Source organism: Meles meles, chromosome 17 (assembly GCF_922984935.1).
Source record: "Meles meles chromosome 17, mMelMel3.1 paternal haplotype, whole genome shotgun sequence".
Classification (NCBI taxonomy): Eukaryota; Metazoa; Chordata; class Mammalia; order Carnivora; family Mustelidae; genus Meles; species Meles meles.
Genome location: NC_060082.1, coordinates 65,916,006 through 65,929,867, shown reverse-complemented (window position 1 = coordinate 65,929,867; position 13,862 = coordinate 65,916,006). Strand labels below are relative to the sequence as shown.

The following is a 13,862-nucleotide window of genomic DNA, read 5'->3' as shown; positions in this document are numbered from 1 at the left end:
GGTGCATGGAATCTGTCAGGATAAATCCAGATAATTCATTAACAGAATGACATAGAGGAAAAGTTTGGAGGTTGTTAAAAATATGATCAAGAATCATGTCTTGGGGTGCCTGGGTGGCTCAGTGGGTTAAATCTCTGCCTTCAGCTCAGGTCATGATCTCAGGGTCCTGGGATCGAGCCCCACATTGGACTCCCCACCCAGCGGGGGCCTTGCCTCTCTCTGCTTACCTCTCTGCCCCTCTCTGCTTGACTCTCTGCCTACTTGTGATCTCTGTCTGTCAAATAAATAAAATCTTTTTTTTTTTTTAAAGATTTTATTTATTTATTTGACAGCTAGAGATCACAAGTAGGGAGAGAGGCAGGCAGAGAGAGAGAGGAGGAAGCAGGCTCCCTGCCAAGCAGAGGGCCCGACGCGGGGCTCGATCCCAGGACCCTGGGATCATGACCAGAGCGAAAGGCAGAGGCTTTAACCCACTGAGCCACCCAGGCGCCCCAAAATAAATAAAATCTTAAAAAAAAAATTTCTTAATTTCTAAATTTATACTGCAATTTTAAAATTTAAGAGGTGTAATAAATAGCATTGATCAACTAGTTAAAACTAAACTACATTAATGGAATTATCTGTAAGAAATATTTTCTCTGGAAATCTGTCATTACCGGTATCATCATCACTATGTTTTAATTAACATGCATAGAGGTATCATACATGTTACCTGATTTTTATAGGCATTATATATTTTTTTTCTTTAAAGTAAAAATAGGCTGCTGTTATGGTTTGCTTTGTTTGCTTCCTCAATTCTTTAAGATTCTATTTATTTATGTGAGAGAGAGAGGGAGGGGAGGAGGGAGAGAAGCAGGCTCCCTGCTGCGCAGGGAGCTTGATATAAGGCTTGATCTGGGATCATGACCAGAGATCCAAAGTCAGAAGCTTAACTGATTAAGCCACCCAGGCGCCCCCTCTTAAATCTGTTTAATAGCAACAGTAAGATTTCATTCACAGAAAAACTTGTATAATTTTCATTGATCATTTCTTGAGTTCCTCACTTGGCAGAAAGGATTTCATTAGCTCAGGTATAGAATTCCAGTGTAGAATTCCATATTAGTATTTGTAGTAAATTATTGTGTACTATAATATGTATAGTAATATATACTATGTAGTATGTGTAATGATTGTGTCTCCCATCTTTTTCTGACCTTTTTTAAGGAATGATTCCTCCTAAGCCGTTGATGAGAAGAGAACAGATGGAAGGATCAGCAAACAGTTCGGAGTCATTTGAGCACATAGCACGATCTGCAAGAGATCATGCAGTCTCCCTGTCTGAACCTCGTGTTATGTGGGGCTCGGATCCCTATCCTCATACCGAGCCTCCGCAGGCCACTACTCCCAAGGCAACAGAAGAACCTGAGGATGCAAGGTAGTTATAAAAATTATTAATACAAATTGAATATTGTGGTAAAATGAAAACTGTAGTGTCCCTGAAGATCATTCTGATTTAGGACTGAGTGACAAATCTGATTATCTCCCTTTTAGTTTATGTCATTTCATTTTTGGACATGCTTGCTTTTTCTGTCATTTCTGCATTAGAGCATTTTGTCACCTAGTTCTGTACACTGAATTAAATACTGAAATTCCGTGTTGTATGTAAAATTGGCAAGTCTCTACTATTTGACATGTAGTCTAGCTTAAAGCTTGGATACAGCTTTCCAGTAATGAAAAATGGTAGACATTTGATTATCAGTACCTCGTGGAAGCCTTCTGATGCCAAGATAAAGGCAAATACTAATTTAACAGAGATAACTTGAAGCAGATAATTGGTGATCTGTAGTAACTTATAACCATAAACTTAGAACTTCTTCCCTTTTATCAAGTATATTTTAAAATGCTGATTCTTCAGGGAAGAAAGATCTACTCTAGTGTATTCTTTGATTAGTCTTGATGGATTAAAAATTCACATCAGCATGGCCTAACTTCCATGCTTTTTTTTTCTTAAGGAATGAAGTTCATTTGTAATTATAGGGAAAAAACATAACGTGGCAGCTACCGTCTATGAAATTTTGAGTGTTCAGTACAGTATTGTTAACTATAAGCATGGTGCTTTTACAATACATTTCTAGAACTTATTCATCTTGAAAGACTGAAACTTTATACCCACTAAGTAGCCAGTAATTTCCTTGTTCCTCCGAGTCCCTGGCAATCACCATTTCACTTTATGGTTGGGTGAGTTTGATTACATCATATACCTCATATAGGTGGAGTCCTACAGTGTTCGTCCTGTGCTTACTCATTTCACTTGGCATAATGTTCTCATCCATCTGGTAGCATATAACAGTATTTTCTCTTAGCGTGGAAAGGACACTGTATTATATGTATATACCATATTCTCTTACTCCAGTCATCTGTCAGTGGACACTGAGGGTTGTTCCTACCTCTTATCCATTGTGAATAATGCTGCACTAAACTTTTTAAGGAGGCATAAAGATTTGGATCCTTTTTAAATTGTTTTTATGATTAGACATTTGTGGTTTCTAATTAGAGGGATTATTTTGCTGTACACTTGTGAGAAAGGGCTTGTCTTGGTAGTTATGCTTCTGAATTCTCATTTTTTTTAGGTCTGAAGCCCCACGGGATCAGGAACAGGTTACGGCTGCTTATCCTGTAGAACACAGCCAGTTAGAGGTTCATCCAAAAGCAGACTTTGTCAGAGAATCCAGTGAGACAGAAGCACAAAAGTTCTTAAGCAGATCTGTGGAAGACGTTAGAGCTCGTCATACTGACACAAACAATCAGCCTGCTTGTTTTGATATACCTGATCAAAAAACTATAGCCAGTCCTCAAGAAGAGCGGATTTCGGCTGGAGAAAGCCTCCCTGCCCGGAAAAGAAGTGTTTCCCATGGATCTAACCATACCCCAAAATCAGAGGAGCAAAGAAATGACCCATCTGCAAGCATTCCTAAAGTAACCAGCAGATGCCTTGATTCAAAGGAACCAGCAGAAAGGACAGAGGAAAAACCAAAGAAGGATGGCTTTATACGGTCTTCAGAGGGACCAAAACCTGAAAAACTGTATAAATCTAAATCAGAAACTCGTTGGGGCCCAAGGCCAAGCACCAACAGAAGAGAAGAAGGTAATGATAGGCCTGTGAGAAGATCAGGTCCCATTAAAAAACCTATACTTAGGGATATGAAAGAGGAGCGAGAGCAGCGGGAGCAGCGGAAGGAGAAAGAAGGGGAAAAGGGAGAAAAGGTCACTGAAAAACTTGTGAAACCTGAAAAGACTGAAAAGAAAGATCCTCTTCCTCCAGTCCCACCGCCGGCAGCACCGGCTCAGCCACAGTCGGTTCCACCACCACCTCAACCAGAACTGGAGAAATTGCCTTCAGCAGAAGCTTCAGCTGTGGTTCAAAAGCCACCTCAAGATGCTGAGAAGCCCTCGGAACCTGTAAGTAGTGTTGAGATAGAGCCCGTGGCTAAAACTGTAAACCAGCCAACTGTCCCAGCACCAGCAGTCAAAGACGAAAAACAGCCTGAGAAACTTGGTAGCAAAGACCTTGTTTTAGAGAGGCCTCGGCCGGATTCCAGACCCGCAGTTAAAAAAGAATCCACTTTACCCCCTAGGACCTATTGGAAAGAAGCTAGAGATAGAGATTGGTTTCCAGATCAAGGATACAGAGGTCGAGGCCGGGGTGAATACTATTCCAGAGGCCGAAGCTATAGAGGTTCTTACGGAGGGCGTGGCCGGGGTGGGAGAGGGCACACTCGAGATTACCCTCAGTATAGAGACAATAAGCCTCGGATAGAGCATGTGCCCTCCGGACCTCTTCGACAGAGAGAAGAAAGTGAAACCCGAAGTGAGAGCTCTGATTTTGAAGTTGTTCCTAAGAGGCGCCGACAGCGGGGTTCCGAGACCGACACAGACAGTGAGATTCATGAAAGTGCAAGTGATAAGGATAGTTTAAGCAAAGGTAAACTTCCCAGAAGAGAGGAGCGGCCTGAAAACAAAAAACCTATAAAGCCTCAGTCCTCTTTCAAGCCTGAAAATCACATCCGAGTAGAGAACAGACCTCTAGAAAAACCTTACGTGAGGGATGATGATAAATCTAAACCAGGCTTCCTTCCCAAAGGAGAGCCGACACGGCGAGGCAGAGGGGGAACGTTCAGACGCGGTGGAAGGGATCCTGGAGGCCGGCCGTCTCGCCCTTCCACCTTACGGAGACCTGCTTATAGGGACAATCAGTGGAACCCAAGGCAGGCAGAAGCTCCTAAACCAGATGATGGAGAGCCACCAAGAAGACATGAGCAATTTCTTCCTATACCAGCAGATAAACGACCTCCAAAATTTGAGCGAAAATTTGACCCAGCTAGAGAAAGGCCCCGACGACAGCGTCCTACCCGACCTCCGAGGCAGGATAAGCCACCTCGATTTAGACGTCTGAGAGAGAGAGAGGCTGCTTCCAAAACCAACGAGGTAGCAGTGCCCACAAATGGCACTGTTAATAATGTGGTTCAAGAACCAGTTAATCCTGCTGGGGATATTTCTGGGAACAAGACACCAGACTTATCTAACCAGAACTCTTCAGATCAGGCAAATGAAGAATGGGAAACGGCTTCTGAAAGCAGTGATTTCAATGAGAGGCGTGAGAGAGATGAGAAAAAAAATGCTGATTTGAATGCACAAGCAGTTACAAAGGCCGGAGAGAATGTTTTACCTCCAAAAAGGGAAATAGCAAAGAGAAGTTTTTCTAGCCAGAGGCCTGGTGTAGATCGCCAGAATCGGCGTGGCAACAGTGGTCCACCCAAATCCGGAAGGAATTTCTCAGGTCCTAGAAACGAAAGGAGAAGCGGTCCACCATCAAAAAGTGGGAAGCGAGGGTGAGTACTTTGTTTTCGCTGTTAATTGCATTCGTACCTGAAAGCTGAACTGAGCAAAGAAGCCAGTCTGTGTGGAGGACCCCAGACATTGGACTCCCCTAAATTTTTTTGTCTGTTCTCACAGTAATGGTGCTTGAGCGAGAGAGGTTAATGGGTTTCAGGAGTCTTTGCCTTCTAAGTTACCTTTTCTAGAAGAGTCGTCTTAAGAATTTGTAGTTTTGGAAGAACGTATACATCTAGGGAGGCACCTGTACAGTGTCTTCCTTTTGGTAAGGGTTTTTTTTGGGTAAGTCATCTTAAAATAATGAGCAAACCCTCCTTTTTCAGTTTCTCTCTGCAAAACTCGGGGGCTCGTAGCTGTCTTCTGGGACTTGAATGAATACGTTTTGACCATATGCTTTGTCACTCTGTACTGGTTGCTAGAAGTGAATGTGGAACCTAAGAGTAAATTATATCTTCCTCTTGAGTTGCAGATACAGTAAATGATCCAGCTGGATAGAGGCCCAGAACTGCCACCAAGGCCCCCAATAACATAAATACCATTGGATTTACTTTTTTTAAGATTTTATTTATTTATTTGACAGACAGAGATCACAAGTAGGCAGAGAGAGAAAGAGAGTGGAGGAAGCAGGCTCCCTGCTGAGCAGAGAGCCCAATGTGGGGCTTGATCCCAGGAGCCTGAGATCATGACCTGAGCCGAAGGCAGCGGCTTAATCCACTGAGCCACCCAGATGCCCCCCCCCCCCCCCCCGTTGGATTTATTTTTAAACAATTTTTCTGAAACTGCTAACCCTTGGTCTGTTTTTTTAAATATTAAAATGTTGTTTATGGTAAATTATTAATTTCTTTAATATTGGGAAAATTACAGTAGCAGCATGCCTAGTTATTGTTCATTCATTCTTTCATTCATATATTTGGCTAGTTATTAATGTAAGTTCTGGTAACTTACTGCCTGTATAAACTCTGCTTCCTCACTAGTAAAATGGGGAGAAAATAATCGTATTTCTAAAAACTAGTGAAGATTAAAGATACGATGTTTGGGAGCTACATAACGTAACGTGGTATATAGTGAACAGCCATTACTACTGTGTTCCCTGGGTTTTGATCAAACTCCCAGGTTTGCAGCCTGAACTGATAATTTATTCAGATAATGTATTAATCTCCATTGGTTAGTTACAGTATACTTAGGATTTCAGGTCACCACACCCATTAACGAAAATATTTTTGCTTTCTGATAACTTAGAAAAAGTTTAGAGAAATAATGTGACTAGTTGTGTTTCCTGAGTACCTTTTTTTTTTTTTTTTAATTTTTTTTAAAGATTTTACTTATTTATTTGTCAGAAAGAGAGCACAACCCGGGGGAGCAGCAGGTAGAGGGAGAAGCAGGCCCCCCACTGAGCAAGGGGCCCAATGTGCAGCTTGATACCAGGTACCCTGGATCATGACCTGAGCCGAAGGCACTTGACACTTAATCAACTGAGCCACTCAGGCATCACTCCTGAGTACTTTCTTTTTTTTTTTTTTCTTTTTTTTTTTTTTTAAAGATTTTATTTATTTGACAGAGAGAAATCACAAGAGAGGCAGGCAGAGAGAGAGGAAGGGAAGCAGGCTCTCCGCCGAGCAGAGAGCCCGATGTGGGACTCGATCCCAGGACCCTGAGACCATGACCTGAGCCGAAGGCAGCGGCTTAACCCACTGAGCCACCCAGGCGCCCCTCCTGAGTAATTTCTTAATACAGAATTTGAACCTCTCTTTATTTTTATTTTTTTTAAAAGATTTTATTTATTTATTTATTTGACAGAGAGAGAGATCACAAGCAGGCAGAGAGGCAGGCAGAGAGAGAGGGGTAAGCAGGCTCCCTGCCGAGCAGAGAGCCCAACACAGGGTTCAATTCCAGGACCCTGAGATCATCACCTGAGCTGAAGGCAGAGGCTTAACCTTACACTGAGCCACCAGGGCGCCCCTGAACCTTTCTTTGAAAGGCCAAAAGAATTAGGATAGCAGATGTAGTTACAATGTAGTTATTGACCGTATTAGAGTTTTGAGTAGTAACACTCAAGGAAAGTCGTCCCCCCCCACCAAGAGAAATCTTGATCTGGTTTTTATGTAATGTAGATCTCTCAACAACTTAGCAAGACTTTTGTGTCATGTAGGTAATAACTTTGAATCTGCAGAAATATAAATTATTGGTTGTAATTAATCTTTCGAAATCTTTTGAAAGAGTCCCATTTAGAAGAAATTATTTTATTTTAGAAGAAATTATTTTATGTTTGAGTTCATGCCTTATGTCAAACACTTATTAAGCTTTTATCTCAAGTAATGCTATTGGCTAAGATGAAAATGAATTTGTAAACCCATTTTCAATGATATAATTTCATAAATTAAAAAATTGCAAGAATAAAATTTTATAGGAAATAAAAACTATTGGTTTGTGAAGTGAATTATTTCCATAATTAAAGTGTTTTTTCAGGGGGCACCTGGGTGGCTCAGTGGGTTAATAAGCCTCTGCCTTCAGCTTAGGTCATAATCTCAGGGTCCTGGGATCGAGCCCCACATCGGGCTCTCTGCTCCGCTGGGAGCCTGCTTCTCCCTCCCTCTCTGCCTCCTTGTGATCCCTCTCTCTCTGTCAAATAAAATCTTCAAAAAAAAAAAAAAGTGTTTTGTATGCTTATGTTTACGTATCCTATTGAACTTTAAAAAAAAAAACACATGTAGTGCAAAAAGAACGCTTGTAAAATTTTTCAGATGCTGCCCTGTGTGGAAAAGATTCAGTAACAGATACTTTGGATTAGCTTGGATCACAGGAATTTTCTGCTATAAGCCATGTTGATTAGCTTATTTATACTATGATAAACACAATAAAAACCTTCAGGGCACAGTTGGAATTCTGGAATTTAATTCCTGGAAAGAAAGTCTACCTCTTTTATTGGGAGGCTCAGTTTTAGTGAAGTTGTACTCTACGAAAGTCCCTAAAGCTTATTGGTTTTAGAGTTAAGAGCACTCTAGCCTACTGCTGTTTCTTTTTAGGTTAAACTTTAGAAACTGCCAGTTACCGTTTTTCTTCTGTTCAGTTGTGCGGATGTAGTAGTAACTCAGATTATTGTTTTATAGGCCATTTGATGACCAGTCTGCAGGCACGGCTGTTGTCGATCCCGTCAATGGCAGCTCTGCACACCATCAGGAAGGAACACCTAATGGTACAGGACAAAAGAACGCCAAAGATTCCACAGGGAAAAAAAGAGAAGACCCCAAATCAGGTCCTAAAAAGCCCAAAGAAAAAGTAGATGCGCTGTCACAGTTTGATCTCAACAATTACGCAAGTATGTCTTATGTTCCTTGTATGTATATATTATCTGTTGTATTTGAGTCCATGCTATAATAAAGTCATTAGAGAAAGAATTGGACCTTCAGGGTCAAGATAGAGGCTGATTATGAATCACTAACTGATATGATGAACTAAAATAACCAGTTTTTAGCCCAGCCTTGAATGCTTGATACAGTTCTCATTAAAGATAATCTATAGGGTTTCACTATTGTTCGTAAAAAAGGAGAAAATTAACCACCCACCTTGCAAACAGGTGTAGGAAAGCATAGACGACTAAAGAGGGTGCTTAAGTCTATCTGCGTGTGCTTTATCTTCTGTGACTTACGCCCTTGGTAAAATTGCTATCTGAGATAGGGTACTAGAGCGTACTAGAATGGGAGGCAGCATTGGTCTGGTTAAGTACTTTCAGTAGCCATGAAGTGACAGGATATTAAATGCAAAGGATTAACACAAGCAACAAGAAAACATTTGTTGTAGAAGTTAACAAGGAGTATCTATGAGAAGGCCCTTAAACATGTAAAAATGCACTGTTTGCCATTCATTCAGATAGACTTAAGCTGGAAATAACTGTGTAAAATTGAGATTTACTAAGACCAGACAGAAAGTGTTAATGGGAAAGTTAGGTTAGGTACTACTATCCCAGTATTAAAAATAAAGATGAGAATTTTCATCTAGTTAATGGTTATTTAAATTTACAAAATTTGATTTGGGCTCAGGACCTTGGCAGTATTATTTCTAGGCCAGTCGTTCTCAACGTGTGGTGTCCAGACCATCAGTATCACCTAGAAATTTGTAAGAAATTCAGAATCTTGGCCCCTACCTCAGACCTGCTGAATCAGCAACCCGTGGAACAGTCTGTGTTTTAATGAAGTTGTCCAGTAATTCCGATGCACACAAATGTTTGAGAACTATTGTTCTAGAATACCATTTTAGGATACATATGGGAAAGAAATAAACTTAGCTTAATTGCCCATTTCAGAATTTTTAATTGGATCATGTAGAGCAGTGGTTCTCGGCAGGAGAGCTTTTGTACCCCAGGGGCCATTGGGCAATCTCTAGAGACAGTTTTGATTGTCACAACGTGGGGCCGGGTGCTGCTGACAGAGCCGTAGGGTAGGGCAGGGACGCTGCCAAGCATCCGAGAGTGCACGGGGCGGGCACCACAGTCCTGGCAGTGCTGACATGGACAGCCCTGATTCAGAGAACAGAGTAGACCCATGGGGAGCTTGGATGCCAGCCTTATGGTGCTCATAGAGAAAGGAGAGTTTAAACTCCACATTTCTAAAATGGCAGATGAAGATTACAGAAGTCCACAAAGAATTTTTGGGATAGAAAATTCCCAAAGTAGTATATTCGTGGATTAAGACATAAAAAGGTAAGAACTGCATGACAGTTCGGAGTGGAAGTGGAAGCTGGACTATACATTTTAAAAACGTATTAAGAGTTACTCATGTTTAGGCTCTCCTAATACTCGGTAAGTCATTCTTTAGACCACAATGTTATAAAGCACCAGGCAAGAGCAGCGTGTTGCGTGTTGAAAACGAACAAAGTATCCTTCAAGTTTCTGTAAATGTTGCATGTAGTTGGGTAAACTAACTTCAAAACGTTCTAAAGAAGCTCTTTGGCAAGAAAATTGAAAAATGGGTGATGGCATGGCTGTGAAGAAAAGCTTTTTGACATACACACCTTTTAGAGCGGAAGACTGAGATGAACTTAGAAATATCAAGAGGTTTCTTTGCCACTGTGAAGTAATGGAGTGCATGGCGTCCATTGAAATAAACGTTCGACCTTTCACGAAAATGAGCATTGCTCTTTAAGACATATGTAGAACTATCTTAGATAAATCAGAACCAATCTGACTTTTGTTAGAAAAGCAGTAACATCGTTGCCTGCCTAGTTCAGTTGGTGGCCCGTGCCACCCTTCACCTTGGGGTTTTCAGTTTGAGCTCCACATTGGGTGTAGAGATCAGTATTTTTTAAAAAGAAAATAAAAACAGAATAACAGTAATAGATTTTTAAAGAGTGGAAACCAGGGGTACCTGGATGGCTTACTCAGTTGAGCATGAACTCTTGATTTTTGGCTCAGGTCATGGTCTCAGGGTCCTGAAATTGAGCCTTCTGGGGCTCTGCACTGAGCACATCAGCTTGTCTCTCTCCCTCTCCCTGTTTGCACGTGCCGTGTGTGTCCTTTCTCTCTCTCTCTCATAAATAATTTTTTTTAAAGGAGTGGATGCTAGTTTTAATATTTATGACTTGTTTTCCTGTCATTGTTTACATAAATGCACATTTTTAGCTATTCAGAGAGAATTGTTTTCATTCCCTATGAACTACTCTGTAATAGTACTCTTTCGCCATCCCTCACAAGTCATCACCATCCTAAGTTGTATGTGTATGTACCATTCCCAAGCAAGTAACTAATTTTATTGTGTGTTCCCCAATTAAGATGTATAGTATTTGCAAAACTGAAATAATTTATCTGAATTGCCTCACCCTTTTCTTATATTTGTTTTGGAAACATCATACTTGCAGCCACAAGTTTCATTGCCTGGACTATTTTAGTTTTGCTTTTAAATATTAAATTTAAGGGATCTAGATTTCTTACACTCACTGGGTTGTATGATTTTTTTTCTTTTAATATTTTTATTTATTTATTTGACAGAGATCATAAGTAGGCAGAGAGAGAGAGAGAGGAGGAAGCAGGCTCCCCGCTGAGCAGAGAGCCCGATGTGGGACTCGATCCCAGGACCCTGGGATCATGACCTGAGCTGAAGGCAGAGCCTTTAAGCCACTGAGCCACCCAGGCACCCCTGGGTTGTATGATTTTAAGAAGACAGGCTGAATAATTGTTAGTTGGACAGTGAGTTGAAGATAAATCTTGAGTTACTCATCCGCTAGGTTATTACGACATTTGTATATCTACGCCACTTTATGTTCACATAGAACTTTTACATATATTTCATTTATTTTTAACAACTATAAACTGTAAACAAGTAAACATGTAAACAAATAACTACATAGAGTAGTTATTTAGAGTCATAAGACCAGTTTGGTTACTCACCAACTCACCTTTAGCATATCGGCTTCCCAGAGTTTATTTCATCCTTAAAAAGGTGAAACAGTAGTAATACCCACCTCTTAGAACGGTTAGATGCAAATGAAGTAAAGTGCTGTGTAGGTCTTTATAGCACAATACAGATCTGATGCTGGGAAAGTAGAGGTTAAGCAATTCGACTAAGAGAGTATGGATGATACTAAGTGGTGTTTGTTTTGTTTTTTGATACTGACTTACAAAAGACATCGCTGCTATACTGAAGGAAAGAAAGATACATATCACTCGAAGCACTTCAAAAAGTCAAGACTTTTAAAGCTTGTTTATGGGAATCTTTTTATATGTCTGTGTATTCTCAAATCTTTCTAGTAAATGGCCGTTGTATAGTATATGAATTGGGATATAATGTGAATTATAAGAACTAGATTTTTGTCTTTTTTTCTTTTTTTAATTGCTGCTGAACTAAACACTTCTATTTATCTTTTCAGTTGAAAAAATACATAGCATTTTAAATCTTTTCCTGTACCCGTAGGTGTTGTTATAATTGATGACCATCCTGAAGTAACAGTAGTTGAAGACCCCCAGTCAAATTTGAATGACGACGGTTTTACTGAGGTGGTTTCCAAAAAACAACAAAAACGTTTACAGGATGAAGAACGTCGAAAGAAGGAAGAACAAATCATACAGGTTTAGTGTTTTAGTTTGTTACTAGTTATTTACATGGTTGCCCAGAATATAGTGACAAGTAGTTAATGGTCTCTCTCCATCTATAATGTCAAGGTTACATTTATTCAAATGTTCAGAATGACTTTATTTTCACAACTTTAAGCTTTTTACCCAGAATTAAAGTAAATTTTAAATAGAATATAGTCACTGTAGCTCACATCTTCACTTTAATTCAAGAATTCATTTTTCAGTTCTGGTCATCTTATCAGAGAGTTAATTTTAAGTTATCTTGGAAATCTAATGAGCACAACTGCCATGATCTAATAAATTGCAGATTCTTCACCTACAAAGATTTTGATTATAATCTAAATTAGTTCATTTAAACACACAGAATGAATCAATATTAGTTATTCCATTTAATCAATGCAAACACCCATTTTGCTAAATGCCGACACAGGATAAAAATAAGTAAAATACGTAGATAATAGTGATAACAAGCTCTAATGGATGGGAAGCCTCAAAAACAAAGAAACATTGTAAAAATCTTACGTGAGCGGTACTTCTAAGTTCAGTCGGAGATAGACCCTAGGACTAGATATTTTTAGCAATCATTCATTGATTCATTTGTTTATTCATTTATTTTAGAAGGTAAAAATAGTGCATAAATCCTGTATAGCCTAACACCCCAGCAACCCACAGGTGGATGTTTCTGTGGTAAACATGAGTGAAGTCGGTAAGTAGCTTTTTGCCAGATTGGGTCAGATTTTGCGGCTAAATGAATTTGTTGAGAAATTCCTTCCAATATTTGAATTTTAGAATTATGGAGGTGAGATTGTGGAACCGTTTATGAAGAATGTATCATACATATTAGTCTTTTTCTCCCCGTAACGTCTTTCTTTTCATAATTTAAAGTCTCCTTAGCAGCCTTGACATTTTCGCTCTGTTGAGTGCCTGTTTTGAAAGTAAAGGAGCTAAACTAGTAGATGTTGGCAGAGACTGTGTTCCTGAACTGTTGTTCGGTTACATTATTGACAAAAATGATTCCTATCAATTTTTTAAGGTCTGGAACAAAAAGAATGCAAATGAGAAAGGAAGAAGTCAGACCTCGAAGCTTCCTCCACGGTTTGCCAAAAAGCAGGCTACGGGAACTCAGCAGGCCCCGGCCCCGGCCCCCGCTCCGGCCCCGGCCCCCACCCTGGTCCTCCCCTCGGCGTCTGCTCCTCTCCCGACCTCATCCACAGCCCCGCTTCCGCCCTCCACGTCCGCAGCAGCCACAGCTGCTTCTTCAGCTCCAGCTCCAAACCCCGTCCTTGCCTCAGCGTCATCCCCAGCCTCTGTCCCCATCCTTGCTGCAGCCTCGGTTCCCATCCTCGCGCCAGCTCTAGCCCCAGCCCCAGTGCCAGCTCCTGCCCCCGCCGCCTCAGCCCCAGGAGCCCCCACCCAGGCCGCCCCGGCCCCTGTCCCTACCCCGACCCCAGCCCCTGCCCCTGCCCTAGTCACTGCCCCAGCTTCAGCCGCAGCCCTGGTCCCAGTCCCTGCCGCAGCCCCCAGTGCGCCAGCCCAGACTCAGGGACAGACTCATAAACCAGTCCAGAGCCCACTACAGACCACAGCCCAGTCTTCAAAACAGCCACCACCTTCGATTCGACTACCTTCGGCTCAGACGCCCAACGGCACGGATTACGCAGCCACAGGCAAGTCCGTCCAGACCTCACAGTCACATGGCGCGCTGACAGCTGAATTATGGGATAACAAGGTGGCCCCACCAGCTGTGCTGAATGACATCTCCAAGAAATGTGAGTTCACCAGAGAAGGAAGGATGGGGTGCGGCATGAGAATGTTGGGGTTTGTTTCCAGTTTTGTGTGTGTACTGTTTTTTCCTAGCCACTTCTTTTTTTAGGAAGAAGCAATAATAATAATTTTTTTCTTCACATCTTTTCTTAAAACCTTTCTT

General features: G+C 41.1%; 1 protein-coding gene across 12 annotated transcripts in view; it reads left to right on the top strand.

Moving 5' to 3' along the window:
- The window catches only part of PRRC2C (proline rich coiled-coil 2C), a 97,880-nt gene that overhangs the window by 53,115 nt on the left and 30,903 nt on the right, over positions 1–13,862 (top strand). For all 12 annotated transcript variants that reach the window (XM_045983628.1, XM_045983624.1, XM_045983620.1 and 9 more), the window contains exons 15-19: positions 1,204–1,414; positions 2,610–4,868; positions 7,980–8,188; positions 11,775–11,929; positions 12,969–13,704. In XM_045983628.1, the coding sequence (XP_045839584.1) occupies positions 1,204–1,414; positions 2,610–4,868; positions 7,980–8,188; positions 11,775–11,929; positions 12,969–13,704 (3,570 nt within the window). The remainder of the gene's footprint in view (positions 1–1,203; positions 1,415–2,609; positions 4,869–7,979; positions 8,189–11,774; positions 11,930–12,968; positions 13,705–13,862) is intronic.